Source organism: Puntigrus tetrazona, chromosome 14 (genome assembly GCF_018831695.1).
Source record: "Puntigrus tetrazona isolate hp1 chromosome 14, ASM1883169v1, whole genome shotgun sequence".
Classification (NCBI taxonomy): Eukaryota; Metazoa; Chordata; class Actinopteri; order Cypriniformes; family Cyprinidae; genus Puntigrus; species Puntigrus tetrazona.
The window spans coordinates 16,082,212-16,104,357 of NC_056712.1; the positions used below are offsets into that span (position 1 = coordinate 16,082,212).

Consider the following 22,146-nt stretch of genomic DNA (forward strand, 5'->3'; position numbering starts at 1 on the left):
TCACTGTACTATGTTATAAACTTTAGGTTAGTGATATATGCACGTTTTAAGCAATTAATCTATGTATTAAGCTTTTTTAACTGGGGAGGTCGAACTGTGTTCAACAGGTTTTACTGTGCTAGCGAGGGTTTTTTTGCACCTTGAGGACCTCACAAGCACTGTCATGTAGGATAAGATGTTTGTGTGGGTTGCTGATTAAACCGTGTGCATGTGTGAGATGTCTTTACTATGTCAGCCTCTGACAAACATGACACTTGTACTGCAGTCAAATCAGTGCACAATGTCCTTAATGAGACAGAACGGGACAAGACGCAACAGTTTCCAAACGGCATAAGCAGGAACAGTGCTAGCCCATTTCAAAGTCGTCAAAAACATACCTAATTAAGCCCCTTTCACTGTTCACAAATGATTCATTATTTGGTCATTCATGTTCGATTTGAGTTCCGGCAAAGCTCGGAAAAGTCACAAAGAAGCAGCTTCCCTCTCACCGTGTCCGCGTTTGCCATTGTATTCAAAACTTTCCCATACAAAACATTAATTTAACATGAAGAAAACCGATTCCTTGTGAAAACAGAGTGACACGCTATTTACTAACTCTCAATGAAACGTCTGTCTCTTGACCTCCCGCCATTATGTCAGCGCGAACGAGGCTTTAGTGCGACTGGTAGTGTTTCCTTTACTTCACCAGCAGAAACTCAAACATGTTTTAATCAAATGTTCAGTTTAACTTAACCCTGTGATAATAGTTTACATCTGGTGTTATCTGGCACCGTGCTAATGCGTGTTCTCATTTGTTTCCAATAGCCAGGGGTTTGAGTTATTTCCCAGAGCGGACAGACAGAACACTCATATCAGACTTTTCCTTTGCATTTCAGAAAGCCAAGATCTCATCTTCTAGCCTGGGAGGCTTGTTACTTTTAGTATGTGCTACATTTTCTAAGTGTTCTCCAGCAGTTGTAGTTCTATAAAACATTTTGGGTGTGCACCCATTTGATTTTATGGAGCAATAAGGTTTTTGGAAGCTCTTAATAGTGTTTGGAATATTTCTGTTCTTGGGGTATATAGCGTGACAAGCCTGTGTCCCAAAGAGCGTTAGTGTAGCGGCGCGAGAGACGGTGTTTTGGCTCAGATTCGGGCCTCTTCTGAAAGAGAGACATCGGGGAGCGCACTGAACACCAAAAGACAAAACTTTACCCTCCCTCAGCTCTGCAGACCCCGATTTCTCACGCCTAATGTGGCTGATGTAATGGCTGCGCGGGGCCAAGTTTAGAGTAAGCTCGTCTCTATAAATGAAAAAAATGACTTGGTGCTCATGCTATTCGAACTGGGCAAGTGCTCAAAGAGTCTGTGTGTTCTTATCTGCATGCCTAAACATGACTCAGTCAAAGACCGATCTCTTAGGCCTAAATGTATGCGAGTTAGCGCATTAGCTAGAACCCCAAAATATGATGATTTGCAACAAACACGTATTATAATAATACATATTTTGCTGAGGGAAAAAAGGTAACTGTTATATAAAAAAAATTATTCGCTATTCACTACGACCTACGACGATCCTTAATAAATTACAAATTTCTTGCTTATTAAAGTAATTTAGTAATTTGCTAATAAGCGACTAGTTAAGAGACCCTAACAAAAAAAGTTACCAAAAATTTTTTTTGTATTTCCGTATTAAATATTTTTAATATTATATTCGTGGCAGTGTAAATCCTATATCCGTTATCAATGTTAAAACAGTTGTGTACTTTTTTTAATAAATGTGATATATTCCTGGTTCTTTAATGAACATAATCAGAATTTGAATCAAATGAAGCAATCAAAAAAAGTTATTGTTTTAACATTATATATTGCATTTTTCACTAACCGGGTTAGGCTACTGGCCATGCACAACGTCTACTAACCAAAACCAAAATATCAGAAACAATTCCTAGATTTAAATGCATTTATTATTAAATCAGATTCTGAATCAAGAAATGGTTTGCAGTTTTAGGATAGTCAATAAAAAAGTAACTTAATTCCTTATGGCTTCTCTTATAAATCAGCATTTATTTCATTGTGTGATCAGCATAAGTCAGCATAATGATAATCAATGTATTGAAGCTTTTCCTCCATTGACATCCATTGAAAAATATGGTGACGTCAATACATACAAATAACAATTTAGGTTCATTAGTTAACATTAGTTAACGACATTTAGATAACATAAACTAAAAATGAATAATGCATCCACAGCATTTATTAATCTTAGTTCATTCGTATGCGTTCTTAATTCTTAATGTATTCGTAATTGTAGCATTTACGAATGCATTATTAAAATCACAAATTGTTAACGTAAGTTGATGCACTGCGCTAACATGAACTAACAATGAATGATTGTATTTTTATGAACTCACATTAACAAAGATGAATAAATACTGCAATAAATGTATTGTATGATAGCTAATACATGAACTAATGTTAACAAATGGCAACAACTTATAAGTGTTACCCAAATGTAGCTAATAAAAAGTGAGTTGATTTTAAACAGCCTCTGGATTCGGCTTGTCAAGTGTGAAATCTAAACCCTACATACAGTACAATAGTGCTAGTGCATACATAATGATGTTTATCAGCCATATACAGTATTTATGTTCGGCGGAAATGGCTAAGACGTTCAGAGATGTAGCTCATATAGCACACACCCTCCGTCTGTCTTCGTGTGTGTTTGTGTTTGTTCCCATGACTGTCAAACATTCGCTCATGCTGATCTGTAAAGTCTGCAGCGTCTCTTCATGTTTATGCAAGAATAGTGCGTCATTTGTGGACAGTTTACTTCTTTGAGGGGAGTTGTTAAACTACAGAACCTCCAGTTTCTTCTTAAAAATTAACCTTAATAAATGTTTAAAATCTCCCTCCGATCGGTCTACGGCTAAAAAATTCCCCTGCGTTAAACTTTTAAGGGCTAACACGCTCACACAGAGTTTATACTGACAGGCACAAGTAATCTGTCTGTCCTGAATGAACACGAACAAGCTGCACAGTCAGAATATATTAGAGGTTTAAGGTTTATACATTTGTTTTAGACCAATGAGAGCTAACATAAAATAGGAACCGAGCAGTTGACAAAAAGCACATAGGACATGGTGTAAGGCCAAACATATCAGTGTTTATTATTTGTTAAAGCTAAATAATTAATCAAGTTATCTAATGTTTAGACTTAACATGACCGAGAAAATGTGCTTTTTGTCATATTATGGAAGTATAACCAAGGACTTAAAATTGGAGTACCAAGGACAGAGGTCTAGAAAATCGACCTCACATATATAGTTTAATTTTCACATATTGCTAAATTAGATTTTCATATTTAGGAAAATACGTCTTTCCTCTAGTGCCGTCATCAGGACCATCTGGACTTTCCAGGGTATTGAGTTACTGTTCAAAAAAGCCCGTTCCCAGCGGAGCTCAGGGGATAGTGGTGAAACACTGCAATTATCTGATTGGTCTTTGATTATAGAAGTTCCCTCCAGCGTTGAGATGTGTCTACCATGTGTAGGGCAGAGAGGTGAGCATATATTACATGTCACTTCTCATGTTGTCCTAGATTTGTGGAATGTTCTGTGAAAAATTAGATGCTTTTTTTTTCCTTTTTTCACGTACTATGGGAAAGAACTCTAGGCTAGATCTTTCACGCACACTCACTTTTTCGCTCATTTCCTGACTGGAACTTTTCTCTGCATTTCTTTCCCCCCGGTTTATGCCCTCACTTTCTTCTTCTCTCTCTCTTTGAACTCCACCCTACGTTTCTTATGCTTTTTCTCCCATGTTAATCCCACTTTCTTTCCCGCTCTCCTTCCTGACTGTGTTGAGTTGTATGTGACACACTCCAGTCCCGCAGCCCTCCTTCGCTCTAATTAGATCCAGCGGCAGAGATGGAGAGAGAGAGAGAGAGAGAGAGAGAGAGAGAGAGAGGGAGGGCCGCAGGTGAGCAGACAGCAAAACAAACCAGAGCTCCACATTCCAGCACGCTGCTGCGGCCTCCATCAGGAGCTGTACGCTCCACACCTCATCGACTCGTGTAAAAGTACCAAAAAACTACCAAGGCCTCTGTACATCAGACATGAACTAAAAAAAAGGAATAGTTGCCGATGAATGTCTGTGCGCTCCAAAGTTAAACAAGTAGTCGTCTGTCTGAATGAAAACCCAAGTTTTCTCCAGGGCAAAAGGTGGCACACTCTAAAAAATTTTGGGCAGGGTTGCCAGGTTTTCACAGCAAAACCTGCCCAATTACAATTCAAAACTAGGCAGATGGCTCCCGGTGAGATAAAATACACATTTTTTGGTGATATTCCCCTGATAAAAGTTGCATTCCAGGAGATAAATATCATGTTATCAGGGATGCTTCAACATAAAAAAACATCTGGCAGAAAGAGTGTTAAAGTGGTGGACTTGGCAACACTGGCATTGGGTAAAATATGGACAGAACCAGAGATTGCGTTGTTTTGATCCAGCCGTTGGGTTGCTATAGAGAATGTTAGGTTAAACGTTTAACCAAACAATTGCTGGTTCTGTCCACATTTAACCCAGCATTTTTTAGAGAGTAGTGATTTAAAAATTTCCTCTGTATGATGTAGTGGGTTTTATGCAAATCTGGGCATGGTAAAAATCAAAAATAATATTTAGAAATTTGGGGCCAGATTTGGGGATGTAGTTTTTTTTTTTTAAAGTAATGCATTAATGTTAATCAAAAATTATATTTATATATATATATTGATATATCCTTCTAATATTAAGATCCATAATCTTACATTCATTAAAAAAAGATTGCTGGAGGATCCTGTGGCACTGAAGAACGCTGAAAATTTGACTTTTTACTGTAAATTTGACTGATTTTACTGTATTTTTAATCAAATAAATAGTCTCTGACAGCAATTCTTTTAAAAATTAGGCAACCTCCAATTATAATATGAAATTTAATCTGGTTTATTCTGAGTCCTTGACCTTCTGTGATGGTATGTGAAGTATATGAGGTTTAACTGTGGGTGGTAGTTTGAAGGTTATTAAACGAATCCTGCCATGGTCGCTTGAGTCTGAGTACACACAAACACATATTTAGGCAAAATCTCTACACACACACACACACACACACACTTCAAATAGCAGCTTAATGTGTTTCAGTGGATGCTGGTCCGTTTGAAGGTGTGCGACTATAAGGGTTTCTCAAATAAACTGTGACACCTGACATTAAAGCAGTCTCGAAAGACCTCCATAAATCCAGAGTAGAGTGGGGGCTGTGTTTGACCCCCATCCCAGCACCGCTCCTGATGGCCTTTGCCGTGGCCTTCACACAAAAAAAAACTCCCATACAGATAACTTTCCTTTCAGGATATATATCCTTCTAATGCAGTATGCTTTTTTCTGACAACCTTAATGTGTCTCACATGGTCTCTCTCCTTTTTCTTCTCAAACACATCATTTTTCATCATTCTCCGCTTTAGTTTTCTGATTTTCATCCATTAATAAGTAAAGTCATAAATGATAATATTTTGATTGTTTCTCCTAAACAATGAGAATGAACGGAGAGCAAAGTGTTTCCTTCTAAGAAAAAGACTTTAGTAATCTCATATGTTTCTAGAAGAATGTTTAGAAGAGATCTCAACAATGTCATATACTGTGATTGGTCATTATTTATAAATCAATAATCAGTCTCTAAAATATTTTCATGTGTGTTCATGTCATGTTCATAAATAGAGGGGAAGAAAGGTCTGTGGCAGCAGATAAGCTACTTGATCTATTTGATTTAGTGATGTTTATTTATTATATATCTGCGATCTTAAAAAATTAAGGTTCTTTACAGTCATGGATGGTTTTATGAAGAACTTTTAACATCAGTGGTTACTTTCAACTCCACAAAAGGTTATTTAGATTATAAAATGCTCTTCACACTAAGAAGAAATGGTTCTTTTAAGAACTGTTGACTTAAAGGTTCTTTGATGAACGTTAATTGGTTCTTCTATGGCATTTCTGCAAAAACCTTTTATTTTTGAAAGAGTTCGAGAGAGGACTTTCTTCTTCCTTTCAGCGGTTCCAGTATGTTGATCACAGGGAAACAACTACAATAAATCGGTGCTTTTGAAGTATCTTGCGATTTCACATCTCAACCACAGATGGCGATAGAGAGGCCAAGGTTCTGCCAAGTACAGTCAAATTGAACTTCAGAGACAGTTTAGTACATTTCAAAGCTTTTTCTGCCTTAAAAGCTTAGTTAACTTTAGTTACCCACTTTTTATTAGTAGCACGCAGCGTAGTTAAAGTTAAACTAAAACGGTAGTTGTCAAAGTAGTTTCTGATTGTCCCATTGATGTCTATTTTTATTTCCGCTAAGGAATTTTAAAAGAAACATCTGAGACAAAATTGATAGTTAAATAAAACCCCATGAAGTCTCCTGAGCTATGAAACGGGCAACCTCTGGGCACTTTCTTACATCTCTCCACTGCCGTTCCCTCTATAGTAGGTTCTCACATTCCCTCCTTCTCCTCCATCCCCCTCTCTTTTTCATCTATCTGTTCCTCTCTCCCCTGCTGTCTAGGAGGTCAGACGGAGCACATGAGAGGTCTTTTCCTTCCAATTAGTTAGCTGCTAATGAGGCTGAAGCCCTCAGACCCTCCTCCCAGCAGTGCTCTCAGCAAAGCCCCCCTCATCCCGCGGGCCAGAAGTTTTGTGCCCCCTACTGCCACCAATCTACCCCCACCCACTTGAGCTGCCCCGCTGGCTACAATTACCACAGAGCCAGCCAGCAACAGCCTTATAACCCGAGCTCATCTGTGCGGAAGGGCACGGGCTACACCTTGCATGGTCAACGGCAAACGTGTTTACTAACAGGACATATTTGTTATCCCGATCTGCTGGAAAGACTTCCTGCGACATGGAAATGTCACAGAGGGCACTTCCTGAGCCACTGACCGGCCAGAAATACTGCACTTTCTATAATAGGGATGCAAAATAAACAAAAGCACATTTATTGGCTCAAGTGTTCCTAAACACCTGTTTCACCTCATCTACAGCTGTGCAGATAAACATCATTGGTTGAGTTAGAAGATGTAATGCTCAAACAAACTCCAAAGTAAAGGGAGAATGTTTTAATACAACAGGTCAAAAAGCGAAAAAAGAGTAAAACACAAAAACAGTACAAAGAGCAGATATTTCAGCCTATAAAAAGCTGAAATGTCAAAACTTTGGTCTGATTTTTAAAATGGTTTTAAATTTCCGTTTCATTTTAGATTTATTAATGGGATGTTTATATATTTGGATTTTAGCCATTCTCCTTGAGGAACTACCAGAACACTTCCAGAGTCATTATATACATATATTATATAAAAAAATGCTGTAAGTTAAGAAAATAATATATTCAGAAAGGATGCAGTAATTTGGTTAAAAGTGACATGTTTAAAAATAAAAATATTTACGTTTCAGATAATAGAGATAACTTAAAAAATTCCCTGAAAAAGTAAATTAGATATGAAATGTAAAAAATGTTTTTACAAAATATTAAGCAGAGCAACTTTAAAACATTGATAGTAATAAGAAATGTTTCTTGAGCAGCATATTATAATGATTTCTGAAAATTTCACAATGTTACAGTTTTACTATATTTTTATTAATTGAATGAAGCTTTGGTGTTCATAATGGATTTCTTTCAAAAACATAAAAATGAAACTAGTAATAACCTTAAATTAACATTTAAACGGTTGTCTATATTGAATGTTTTGCGTAAGCAGTGGCAATTTAGCAAAGCGTGTGAACTTTGGTTAGACAGGAAATGAAAAAAGCATGCAGAGATTCCCTAAAGTTTCTATATGAAAAGCCTAATGAATATGAAATAATTAGATTTTTTTCATGATAATGATAATTATTTGTGCATGTATGTGTGTGTTTTAATTAACTGATGTTGGTATCATTCCATTTTAGTTTAGAATTGAATTAATGAATTCATTTTTTTAATCTTGGTTTTGCATGGGTGCTTTTGGTTTAGAAAAGTCCTCCAGGACCCCCACCAGGAGCCATGCCTCGCATCTGGGAGTCAGTGTTCCTGACAAACACGATTCTTGTTGTCTTATGAGCGCTGTAGACTGAACACATTGAGATGTAATTGTATTGGATAGAGAGAGGCTTACAGGTGGAAGGGTTACGGCCGTGTTGTTTCTCAGGCTGTAGTGAAACTCAAGCCTCCCCTGGGCTCTCTGTGAGATTCGCCTCTATGTGCTGTTTCTCATGACTCGTCCGTATCTCCCAGCGTGAGCGGAGAGAGGAACCTCAGAGAAACGCGGCGCTCCATCAGCGGCCTCGCTGGAAAACACAACAGGAGCCTCTCGGGGGGTCAGAGGTCTCACTTCCTGTTTCCTCTCCGCACAGGGTCATCGCAGGGTCTCCCGTGTCTCTCTTTCCTTTTGTTAAGGGGGCCTCACTGCGCAAATCAATGTCTCTACAATGTAGCAGTTAGATTATGCGAGAAAGACAGAAGAGGAAGGAGGCAGTCCTCACACATGTGGAGTACTGCTCAGTGTCAGTGCTTAAGATAAGCCTTCAGCGAGATCTGGGACGTTTCTGAAACACACACACACACACACACACATTTCTAGACTGCATGGATGGATCTTTTCAAGCTGCTTGTATAGATCATTTTGTACTCTTACATCTGTCTGCGTAAATGTGAAAAAGAGGTGAGGTTATAGATCAGAGTTGTCAGACTCATTTTAAAACCAAAGGGAGCTTGAGGAATTATGCGATACACAAGAGGATGTTAGATAACACAAGATCTAATACTGTACATATGAAATTAATAATGGAAAGTGATGTACTAAAAGACATTTAATGGGGAATTACTGTCTGTATGTTATTAAAATTAATCAAATTGCAGTATTTACAAGAAAAACAGAACATCTCACACTTCTTTTGCTAGAGAACTGAAGCAGTCTGAAATCATACATACATAATTTGGGCTAAAAGCTTTATTTACATTTAAATTCTAACTGAATCAGTGTTAATTTGTATTATCAGTCAGTAATTAGAATCATGAAATTTACTTTTTTTCATAGAATAGGAAAAATTGGATGAAATAAGGACTTAAATGTTGGTTTAATTCTCACAGATGTGTTGTGTGGCTCTAATGCCATTAATCATGTGGATTGTGTGTGTGTGTGTGTGTGTGTGTGTTTTATGGAACACAAAAGTGTGTGTGTGTATGTATATATATATATATATATATATATATATATATATATATATATATATATATATATATATATATATACATATTTCTACACAGTTTCTACATTCATGAAATATTGAAGTGATTGTCATTACTAGATTTTCAGTTTTTCTTTATTTTTCCAGTTTTTAATTTACATTATAGGCCGTTTAAGTTTTTCAAAGCCATGGGAACCCTAGTTTCTCAAGAAATGTTTTCTGAGGGGTTTGCAGAGGCCTCCTAGTGGGCCCCGGCTCTCTCGTTAAGAAACCGGTCCTTTAAAGCACACAGAGTGTGTCCACGAGAGAATCCTGGGAATCAGATGGTGATATCAGATGCGCTGCTTTCAGACCACATGACTCTGGGAATGATTGCGATAACATGTCAAGCCCTGAAGCAGAAGACAAGCGAGGCCTGTGCCTCAGACACTAATTAGATTTAGCCAACAGCCTTCGTATCAGAAACTCTTTTAGCTCCCACTGCTCTGTCAAACAATCGCCTGCATTTACTGCAAACATGCCAACATTAACACTACCAGATAAAAGCCCTGTGCGTTCTTTTCTCTTTCTCTGTCTTGTGCAGGATAAATCATATATACATTTCTTTTCATCACAGCTCATCTAGACAAATTTTCATACGCACAAAAACAACTGTGAAGCCCACCTTTCTGAATCTGCCTCCCTTTTTTCCTCAAATGATCAATACTTCAACAGATACGTTTGTTCAAAGGCGCACAAATCTGTAATTTGTTTCGCTTCCTTTGATGAATGGCTTTGTTAAAGCGCTGGGGAAGCTACTAAAGAGACTTGTTTAGATTGCGAAGGAACTGATTCAGACGAATGTGGTAAAACACTCATAAATCATCTTTGGAAAAGCCCACACCCAGGCCGCTAGAGGAGGCCTGCTCTTTGTGCTCCTGTCCCAACAGGTATTAGTTCTAGGAAATGAATCCCGTCTCTTTCATCTGTCTCAGACGTACTGTGTCTTGCGTGACTGCCTCTGCTTCAGACAGGTGAGAGTGGGTTGCCGGGACAGAAAAAGGGAATAAAGGTACCACAAAAGGCCCCCTCTTTATCACCTCAAATTCAATAAATGTTGAGTAATGCATGAAATGTGCTCGCATGCGGGTTCATATAGGAGTTTCCATGACTCACGCAGTGAAAATGTACCCGTTTTATCCTTTCTGTACTCGAGTATGAATCACAACGGCTGAAGTGGCTGTAAGGTCCTCACGCAGTCATGTGGCCGTTTCGTGCGTGTGACCTTCATGCAAACGAGGAAATTCAAAAAACGCCGTATGTAGGGCAGAGGTCATAATGTAATCATTTTAAGAATGCAGGAAATTACAATTCAAACGAAATTACACTGAGGTTAAGCACCGGGCTTATTCGATTATTCAGATACTTTTCTAAAGAACGATGTGTGCTCCGAGCGTTTGAGAGCGCAGCAGTGCTGTGCGTTAAGTTTGGGATCGGTGAGATTTATCTGAACGTTTTTTGAAATTGATGCTCATCAAGGCTGCAGGTACAGTAAAAATAGCAATATTGTGAAATATTATTACAATTTCAAATAAAAGCATTTACACATATTATATAGTGCTGTCAAATGATTAAGCGCAATTATTTGAATCCCAAATTTTTTTTTGTTTACATACTATGTGTGTGTACTGTGTATACTTATTATGTATATATAAATACACAGACGGGCATGTATATATAATTAGGAAAATGTGTTACTTATATATATTACTATAATAATTTTTTATAAACGTAAATATTGTGCTGAATGTGTGTTTTTACATATACATATATGTTGTATAACAAAATGTATAACAAAAACTTTTGGATGTGATTAATCGCGATTAATTGTTTGATAGCACTCTTTTAAAAATAATTTATTCTTGTGATGCAAAGCTTAATTTAAGTTGAAAACAGCTGTTGAAAACATGTTGAAAACAGCTGTGCCGCTTAATATTTTTGTGGAAACTGGGATAGATTTTCTTCCAAGATTCTTTGATGAAAAGAAAATTCAAAAGACCAGCATTCTTTTGTAAAACACATTATTTTGCAACTTTTTAATTATCTTCACTGTCACTTTTGATCAGTTTAAAGCATCCTTGCCGAATAAAAGTAATTTCTCTCTCTCTCCACGAACGAATCTTACCGTAAACTTCTGAACTGTAGTGCATGTAAGTGGAGCTGTTTCATATATAGTACAGCAGCATGCAGAGCACCATATGAACAGACCGCAAGCCACGGCACAAGTCCAGACATGTGCGTTTTTTTCCTCTTGAACAGGCACAATACATGGTATGATGCAGAGGTAAGATGAAAAAAAAACAAAGTCTTTGCTACATTTCGTCCGGTTTTCTCGGTTTCTCTCTCTCGCAAACACATAAACATGCAGGCTGCTGTAAAGGGAAGCCGTGTCCCTGTACTGACCCTGTTTGGGTTTGACTTCAGAGCGGTGACACGCTGGATCTGGTGCTGCCGCGCGAGGGCCAAACCACAGGCTTTATCTCCGTCCCCTCTGGGGTCTTTATACCCCGGCCGTACACAACCCTCAGCTGCTCACTGCCGCCCCACAGCGTGTGTTGTGGTTACCAGAGAGAGAGACGGAGAAAAAAAGTCTTGTCCTCTCATGTTTTCTCCACAGTAGGTGGATTTGTTTTTTTGTCAGTGTTGGAGATGTATTGTAGGAACGAGATCAAAAGAGAATTTTTTTCTGCAAAACTTGTTTTAGAGAGGAAATAGAAAGGGAGGGAATGGAAGCCATTTCCGACAAATAAAAACAAGTCATTTCGATTTTGATGACGCTTCATTTTATGGTTACGCTGTTCCTTCTTAGCTTTCCTGTTTTCTTGAAAATTCTCAAAATTCTGATTCTTTTTTTCGGACACTTATGAGCTAATATCTCACCATTCTGAGTTTTCGTCTCGCATTTCAGTTTTTGTGTTTGCATAATGGATCAAAAAGTAATATAAATATTTTTATCGTATCTTTATCTTTATAAGGAAAGAACGGTATTAAAAAGTCACATTTTCAAGGAAATATACAATATGGAAGAATTCATTTTTATTTTAAGATTTAAAAGGACTTATTTCTAAAATACTGGAAGAAATTAATTAAGTACTGTAATAATCATTGATTTTATAATGTATTGGGCACATATATATATATATATATATATATATATATATATATATATATATATATATATATATAGACACACACACACACACACACACACACTTGTTAACCTCTTTCCTCCATATTATATATATATATATATATATATATATATATATATATATATATATATATATATATATATATATATGTGTGTGTTTTTTTACAAGATGTTATTTAAAAATAAAGTTAGAAAATGTGCTATTTTGTGGTGGACACAGGCTTCCATAAAACTGAGGTAATCTAGGAATATTTGAGGGGCTTTTTAAGTAATTTTACAGTTGTTCAAACTTCAGTTCAAAGATTGAAACAAACTAACTTTAGGTTTAAATTTCACCGTATTACACACTCTTAATGCTTCAGATACATCTCTAAACAGGGCTTTTCAAGTTGTTACGTAGAAATCAAAAACATGATATATATTTATTTACAGAATCTTAGCAACCCCAAAGCAACACTTACCCACAAGACCATATCATCGTGGCAGCAGGTTTTCTGGATGAGATCTGCGCTGGGCTAATCATTGTTTAGTCATGGTCTTATAATTTCCAGAAAGCCCTCTGTGAGTTTTCTCCTCTTATACGCTCCATTGCTTGTCTGCTTGATTAAACAGTAAACTGCCATGTGGCATTACTATATTGCTCTGAGCGCTGACCCCGAGCAGAGTTCAGGCCTGGCGAGGGGGCTCAGCGACAGGTCTGTGGTCACTGCGTCTCTCTCGCCGCTGAGCACTTTGCCATGTGTTGGCCTTTTGTGAGTTTGTGAGCTGAGTTTTCCTTTGCGTTCTGTGCAGCAAGGGAAAGAAGGGATCGCATGGCTGAACAGACACTAATTGCATTTTTTGCATTGAGCTCTGCTGCATTCCATGAGCTTTGTGTTCCCGAAGCCTCTGGACCGCAGAGAGAAGGAGGAGGAGGGGAGTCCTCAAGTATAAGGCTTGTTCTTGATTTATCAAGCATATTTTGTTTTATTTGTGTTCTCTGTGCTTCCTTGAGGCTCTTTAGTATGTGCCAGGCTTGTTTCACAGCAGCAGAACTATGCATCTTACACATAGCGTTGTGTCCTCACACTGTCAGTATTGATCTAAGAAAATAAAAGTGATATCCGGGTTAATATGTTGAGTAACTGGAAATATTTAGCCTTGTTTCTCATGAGGTGGCCGCTGGGTATTGTTACAGCAGTTATTACATGTTTGGTTTATAAGTTCAGACGAAGGTCACTGTACGTTATGCAAATTTTCTAAATGTTACTCTGGACCACAAAACAGGACATTAATTGCTAACAATGCATTGTATGAGTAAAAATTATCGATTTTTCTTTTATGGCAAAAAATCATTAGGGTATTAAGTATTGATCATTTCCTAATTTCCTACCATGAACTTATCAAAACGTAATTTTTGATTAGCATTGCTAAGAACTTCGTTCGGACAGCTTTTAAGGCCATTTTCTCAATGTTTCGATTTTTTTTGCACCCTCAGATTCCAGATTTTAAAAAAGGTAACACTTTATAATATGTAACACTTTTATGTAACTTTATGTAATATGTAACTATTAACTATGACTTTTCCCTCAGTAAATTCTTCATTTGCTGCTTATTAATAGTTAGTTGTTATGTTTAGGGTAGGATTAGGGATGTAGAATAAGGTCATGTAGAATAAGGCAATATGTGCTTTATTAGCGCTAATAAATGGCTGTTATATTAGTAGTATGCATGCTAATAATCTACTAATAGGTGTGAAATAAAGTGTTACCAAATGAGGGTTTTAATGACACTGAAGACTGGAGTAATGATTCTGGAAATTCAGCTTTGCATGACAGAAATATTACATTTTATTTATATTTGAAATTATTTTTGAATAGAAAGCAGTTATTCTAAACTGTAACAATATTTCACAATATCACTGTATTTTTTAACAAATCCTACAAACCCAAACTTTTGAAAGCCATTTTTAACCCACCTGCATCTGTCAGACCACAACTCTACCTCTCATTTTTACAAATTTGCTCTTAATAAAATCTAATATACTAAAGGAACTGGGCCACATTTACCAAGAAAGCGAACCCAGTCTTTAGAGCATAGACTACATACTGCTTAAGTTGTCTGACTTGCTGAATAGACAGTGTTTGTGCGTCTGTCACTGTAAGACAGATGTCTTTTTTCAAACAATGGGTGAGTAATTCACTCCATTATTTTATATAGCTTCATAAAAGCCTATATTGCAAAACACTGAGTTGTTAAATAGGTTTATAGTGCATTTTCATAGCGTTTCTGCTGAATTCAGCGCGAAATGTGTGACATAAATAAGCTCCAAAATACTAGTCACACGTGCTCTTCTGTCACACAGCATTACAGTGTGAATGCTGTAACTTGTTAACATGGTAAGCAAAATAAATGCACGCTGTCTCTGCATGCAATGTGAGTTTAACGCTTTAAAGCGTGAATACATTTCCCTTTTCTTTCACTGTAACACCAGAAATGTACTTTAAGCAGCCAAACCAAAGCATCCTGTGCTACCTCAGCTGGCCACTGCACGTGTGTGTGTGTGTGTGTGTGTTCCATCCATTCGGCCTACTCTCCATACCCCCAGTGCCAAACAGTTGTCCTTAAGCTTTTCTCTTTTCTTTTCTCCCTCTACCTTTTTTAGAGTTTGTTTTAAAATACCCTCGACCGCATTTCTCTCTCTCTCTCTCTCTCTTTTTCTCTTTACGACTGTTTGCTTTCAGAGTTTAAATGGTTTGTGGGGACGGCCCGTCTCACGTCGTTACTGGGCAACGGTCTGCAGGAAGGAATTCAGAGCCCTCAGTAAATGTGCTTAGGGCTTAGACTCATGCAGCTCTCCAAAAACATGCTGTTGAAACAAGAGAGCCGAGTGCATTAAAGACCCATTCCTCGCACAGGGAAAACAGGCTCGTTTGTTGTTATTTCAGTTTCATGAACAGCACAAGTCATCAAAGGGAGCGCGGTTTCACTAGGTGGCGCTACACCGAGCTCATTTTCACACCGCTATCAGGCGTCTTTTGTCCGCTTTATGTTTTCGGGTGTCATTGCCGGTGGGCAAACTGCATAAATGAATCAGTTTCTGTGTCACTGCTATAACTGGCCCTGCGGACTTGTTCAAACAGAGGCGGTCTGTGCCTCCCGTGTTTCGGGCCTGAATGGAGGCCTGTGTGGAGATCTGGTGGAACATGTTGTATGACTTTCCCTGCTGACCTCCTGAGAATGTGCTGACATTAAATCACAGATGGAGGGGTTTGTATGTTTAGTAAGGCCTGTTTATCTTCTGAGGGTTATAATATAATAATTATCCATTTTTTTAGAGAGAGAGAGCTGTGTGCTGGTCAGAAGCTGTTGCCCTATGATTTGTTTCGGAGTTAAGCCATCCGTAGCCAGACCCATCTGATCTCAATTTTCTCCTGTAGACAAAAACAACAACAGCGACGAAAAAAAACCAACAACAACAAGCACATGCTTGTGTCCGCACATCGGAAGGAAATCAATAAAAGAGGGAGACAGAGTAGAAAGATTAAAGGAAAAGCAGAAGACGGAGGGGGGCGATGGAATTTTCAGCAATTATAGTTTGGCAAAACACAACAGCGGTCGATGTAAGAATCAACTCATTTAACGTTTATCCTGCCTGACTCAGTACTGTTTAATAAGAAAGACATGAAAAAGTCTTTTGGAAAAAAATAGCTTGATGAGATAATTTAACTGTATATATTTAACCTTACCATGCTCAAAAACTAGCTTTATGCGTACCACATATGCAACATACCACGCATAATGCATATAAAGCAATTTATGAAATGTCATTTTTTTTAGGAAGCAGCTAATCTGTTCATCCAAAAATTAAATCTGCATAATTGCTGGATGCATATTCATCAGCGTTTAAGATTTTAGGTTTAAAATAATACTAAATGCGTAAGTTCTTTGTCTGGTCTTTGCTGTTTTCGTTTTCATTTAAACAGCTTTTCACATTTTTTTAAACGATGGATGAACTTTTAAGCATTGCCTAAACATTTCAAACATTTAACTTGTATTTTTTTTTTTTAATTATTTATTATTATAGAATCACATAAGCTCACATGTCCTGAATAACAATAATTCACAAAATGCTATTTAAAATAGTTTGCTGTACTATAAAAGAAAGGAATGCCAATTCCAATAAAATTCAAAACCAAATTATGTTGTTATTAGTTATTGCAATTAAAATATTTTGGTTTTCTCCCACAGTCATCTCTCAGATATTACTCAGTCTATCCAGTAAATCTGACTAGCTTCCATCTATCATGTTGGCCATTTTCTCAGTATGTTGAAATCGCTGTGGAAAAAATATTTCACTTTTAGCACTAACAAATTAATTTCGCTGTAACTTTGTTTGACAGTTTTCATCTACAGCATGATTGTGATCTGAACACAAATACATAAACCTAATCTTATACTGATATACGATACATGTTCTAGAGCAGGGAAACTTTTTTACAACCAACCCTCTTTGACCAAAAATATTTACTTGAAGTGTCCCTTGAGTTTTCAAGTTAATATTTCAAAAATGTAACACATTTCCACAGTGCAGTTTGCTAACGCCCTGACTTAGATTAGCATCCAAGCAGTAAGAAGCAGTTATATATAGTACAATATCTGTTCATTGTAAGTGTTATTGTTATTGTGTCATTATAAATGCATTTTCAATTTTTCCACCACCTTTTCTCTATAGCTTTTGCGGATGGTGACGTTGCCTGAAAAGCGATGGAGGGCTCGACCAGGAGGGAGCACTGCGAGGAGGGACCCAGCCGGACGGGGCCAGGCAGACGAGGATGAAGAGGGTCTAGAAAGCGGGGACTGTGATGATGAAGATGAGTGCACCGGTGTTTCAGGACTTGGGCCGCCTCCGAGACGCAAACGCCTGCGCATCTTTGCAGGTCAGTGATATAACATCCATTGGAACTCTGTCAATGAGTTTTTAATTGGTGCTACTGTAAATAATGTTGCCCAATCTAGGGTAAAGGTTTAAATCACCCCAAAATTACTAACCCTCATGATGATCTTTGGATTTTTGAAAATGACCTTTTGTACAGTTTGCGGCACAGCTCTAAGTGAATGAAAACATCCTGCTATGTTTGAAATCTGAAAGTGCATAAAAGTGTATAAAGTTATTGTCTCTCAAAAGAAAGAGGTGACTCTGAATCATTAAAATAATGATTTTTTTAAACAAATGCCAAGCTGTTTTATGTTGACATCAACTTGAAGCATATTGCCTGTCCACTTGTTGGTCTGAAAATGCTAATTCATTCTTTGCCACTAGGTGCCATTTTTGGAGCGGTAAAAATAGCGATTTCCCCGGTAACACTGTACCCAAAGTAGGACTGTGCTCACAAACACAGCTTTATCAGGCATTATAGGCATGTTTTTGGACCTTGCATGCATTTCAACCTGTTGCTGGGGACTCCCACAACCAAAATATAAACCGTTTATTACCCATAATAGTGGTCCTTTAAGATATTTTTGATGAAATCCAAACGTTTTATCAACACAACTACCATGTTCAAGGCCCAGAAAGGTAATAAAGACATAATTGAAATTGTCAATGTGATGTCAGCAGCACTGCGTACATGTGTTGTATTCTTGCAAACGTATGATGAAGAAGATGCAGAAGAGAAGAGGTATATTTTTGTTTCTTTGTGCACAAGAACTATTCTCGTATATCTTCATAAAATTACTGTTAAACCATTGATTTCACATTTTTAATGCTGTCCATACTTCCTTTTCGGGTCAGTTGTGTTGTTGTCTATAAGGGGTGAAAAAAGCTTTTGTATTTCATCAAAAATAAAGTCTTACAGGTTTGAAACAACATGAAGGTGAGTAATTGAAGACAGGATTTTAATTTTCGGGTGAATTTTCTTAAAGTTGCTCCACCTTGACAGGTTACAGGTAGCCGTGTATTATCAGTGACCTTGCGACCCTATCATTGTCCAAGGGAACAAATAGGGTACATGGGAGATGTTCCCTTTGATGCAAAACAAAGCACAAAAGAACCAACAAACCATGTTAGTGCAAAGAAACTAAACAGAGGCAAAGAATAACAGTAGAAGGGTAGGAACAAGGAGTTTGATACTGACTGACAAAGCCGGACCAGCTGAGCAAACACAACAGAGGGAGTTGTCGTCCTGGTCGTGTTGTTGTGGCAGAGATTTGGGCTCTCAGGGTAGCGCCGCGAGGGGCCCAGGGTTACACTGAGAATCCCTTCTATAAAGCACATGTGGAAAGACAGGATAACGCACATATCAGCACTCAAATTCACACCAAGGAAGTGAAGCGGTGATAAAACGTCCAGCTTCAAGGGCTGAGGTCTGAAAGCTCTCCGAACTTCTGAGACGGTGGTGTTTGTATGTGCGTCCTCCCTCTTGCTGAAGATTTACTGCTTTAATTATTAAGAATGAAGAGAATGCGTTTTGGGCGCTGGGATGAACAGTTGGCGATATATCTTTCCTGTCTTGGAATTTTATATCCCGCTCCTCTTCTCCAGTGCTCTCTCATTCTCTGTTTGTTTGTGTGTGTGTGTGTGTGTGTGTGTGTGTGTGTTAGGTCGGTGGGTCGCGACCGAAGAATGAATCACGGGATTGTTCTGATAGTGTTGTGGACAGCAGGGCAAAACAATGCTTAATACTAATAAAAAACAACCACACAATAAATCATTCAGGTTAAGACATTCGAAGGGAGGAAGAAATCACTTCTGATTTCTTTTATTGTTGATGTCAAAGGCTGTGCAAATATTAAGGGTTTTGGCCTTATCTGCTTATGTGGCTAATGTTAGTACAGTACGTTTAACCCTGTGTTGATTCTGTGTGTTAAGTAGCTACATTTGGAAAAGTATAAAGACAAAACAGTTTGTGTAGGAAACGAAATCTGTGTAGGGAAGTCTTTGTTCCAGTGCTCTTTTCTTTAAATGACTGAACTGCACTGGTAAAATGTATACAACTTTAAGGTCATGCAGAATATGTTTTTGTATTAAACTGCTATGCTAAACCATATTTTGGATCCCTAAATCCACAACTAAGCCCAACAACGTCCTTGTTAGCAGCAAATTTTTATTGAAGGAAAAGTAGTAGTTAATAGCTAATATGTGTTCTCTATTCTAAAACATTACCAAAACATTGCTTTTTCAATATAAAGGCATGAGTGCTACATTTTTAAAGACATTTCAAGTCATCAAGTTTAAATGTCAGAGGTGGGTGTTGGTTCACTCAAAAATGAAAATTACCCCATGATTTACTCACCAATTAAAAGTTTCATTAGGTAACATGAACTAAGAATGAACAATACGAGTACAGCATTTATTCATCTTAGTTCAAATTTTAAATTGTGTTTGTTTACATTAGTTAATGTACTGTGACATAACATGAAACATAACATGACAATGATCGTGTTAATTTTGTTCACGTTAATAGCACAAATGACACCTTATTGTAAAGTGTTACATATATTTGTCTGAAAGAAGAAAGTCAGTAAATCATGGGGTAATTGACTTTTTTTTGGTGAACTTTCCCTTTGACTTTCAAAAAACAGTACCGTTCAGTTCTGCCGTTTATGCATTTACAAAGTTATCCTATTTAGCTAATATTACGGTCAAAGTTTTGCATTTTGTCAGACCTATGCAGTTTACAGTCATACCTATATGTTGTTCAATATTTGACCAATATTCTTGCTCAAGAATCGTTCAAATACGTCTGTTTGTTTTAGTGCAGACCTACAGGCCTCTGATGAAACAGGTACACAGATAACAGCAGATAGCTGCAGATGACCCAGTAAAAGACACTTCAACCCTGATGTCTTTTCATCCCATTTTGGCCATTCGGGGAGGGGTGAGGAAGCAAGAATGCCGAAGGTCATCCATAGGCAGGTTTACTAATGGAAGTCCTGTCTGTGCCTGGTGCGCTGAGATGGACGACGTAGATCTGGTTTCTCAAAAGAGACTCAGCTCGGGCGCTGCGCAGGGGCCTGGGGAGCGTGACGGACAGAACAACAACTAGGTGCAGACAGGCCGCACCTCGGGCCCAGACCCCTCCGTAAATCAAAGCTGTCAGCCGGACAGTAATTTCGTGGATGTTCTGAATGATCCGGATTGATTGATAAATCGTCATTGACTCTGGGCAGAGATTCCAGGCCTCCTCGCCCCCCAGGACTGCCCCCAACCCCCATACCGTCCCACGCATTCCAGGCCAGCAGAGCTATTCCAGGACACGGGCTGTGTGTGTGTCCTGCGCGGATACACACACCCGGCGCTGAGGTCGTGTCATCTGCCTCACCACACTCACTTTAATGTCAGCCGCCCGCTTAGGACAAGATTATAGGAGCGGCGGTGCTGTTCAGCGCTAATCAAACATGCTGTTATCGCGTATTTAATGCTGCTTCGTGAGAAAGGGTTCATATGAGGGTCCATCAAAACATTCATATATTGATGTCAGCATTGCTTAAAATAAGTGTATACATCACAATAAGTGTATAACAAAATGGGAATCCATCCTGTCTTCTGCGGTCAGTGCCTGGTAGTTCGAAGAGTCATGTAATCCCAAAGCGGTTTCATGTTAGTGCGCATGATTTTAAACATATGCTTTTAAAGGGTTCTGTTTATTTCTTTGTGTGCGATTGACTGATTTTCGCCTTTGTACAACAGACCTTTTCCAAGTGTGGTATATATTTTATACAGCAGTTCTATAAACAAGACATTAATAATGAAGTTTATTTTTTCACTGCCAACATAAATAGTTGCAAAAAAAATACAAAAGCGGAGTCAAGCGTTTTCAAAGAACAACGCAGTGACTGAAATGCCACGAACACAAACAGTTAGAGTGATACAAAGTGAAACGCCTCAATACTTCACAGTATGGTTCGGTTTGTTAACATTAGTTCATGCAGTTGGTATTATAAACTAACAATAAACAGTGACTTTTTATTAATCTTGGTTGATGTTAATTCCTACATATACACTAGAATATGTTTAGCCCTTTGAGGATGGATCTAATTACATTTATATGAAGAGTTCATTTGCAAAAACAGACTAATTTTCAAAAATCATGTTGTTTTTTGTTGTCGTGAATTCCAAATAATCTTAATCAGTCTTCAGCTGGGTTATTTTGACTGGGTTAAAAAAAACAGCAAATTTACACATTAAATACATTGAAAACATGATAACATGATATAAGCACATGCTTTTTGAAAAATAAAAAAAAAAAAAAAAACTTCATGTTTTACATGAATGTATTGTGAATGAATATGATATATAATAAGCAGCATATCAATAGTATATTTATAAATTAATATTAAACTATGTTAATAAAATAATAAAGTAATTACATTTTAAATTGATGTAATAAAAACTATATATGATTCTAATTTTAGATAGATAGATCTATCTTCAAATGGTACTTGGTCAATTAAATAAGACCAATGGACTCCATATTTATTTTATAAAATTGTATTTGATGAATAGAATTAAAAACTGCCTTGCCAGCGGTGAGTGTTTGAGAGAAATACCAGACATAAACCTGTTCTCAGTCTCATCCCTTTTAGTTAGGAAGGCACGCCAAACCATAAACCTCGTGCCCAGCTGTCATCACAGCTTCCGCCCCTTTCTATCACACTTTCTCATCTTTTTCTCCATCCAGACCCCGAACGATCACCCCATTTTGTGTCTCCAAACAAAGTATCTCATTCAGCCTGTCTGATGCAAGCGCTTA

At 37.7% G+C, this 22,146-nt stretch overlaps 1 protein-coding gene across 2 annotated transcripts in view; it reads left to right on the forward strand.

Annotated features, from left to right (window-relative positions):
- gpc3 (glypican 3) overlaps positions 1-22,146 on the forward strand; it is a 121,469-nt gene that overhangs the window by 81,604 nt on the left and 17,719 nt on the right. For both annotated transcript variants that reach the window (XM_043258019.1, XM_043258018.1), the window contains exon 7: positions 17,127-17,331. In XM_043258019.1, the coding sequence (XP_043113954.1) occupies positions 17,127-17,331 (205 nt within the window). The remainder of the gene's footprint in view (positions 1-17,126; positions 17,332-22,146) is intronic.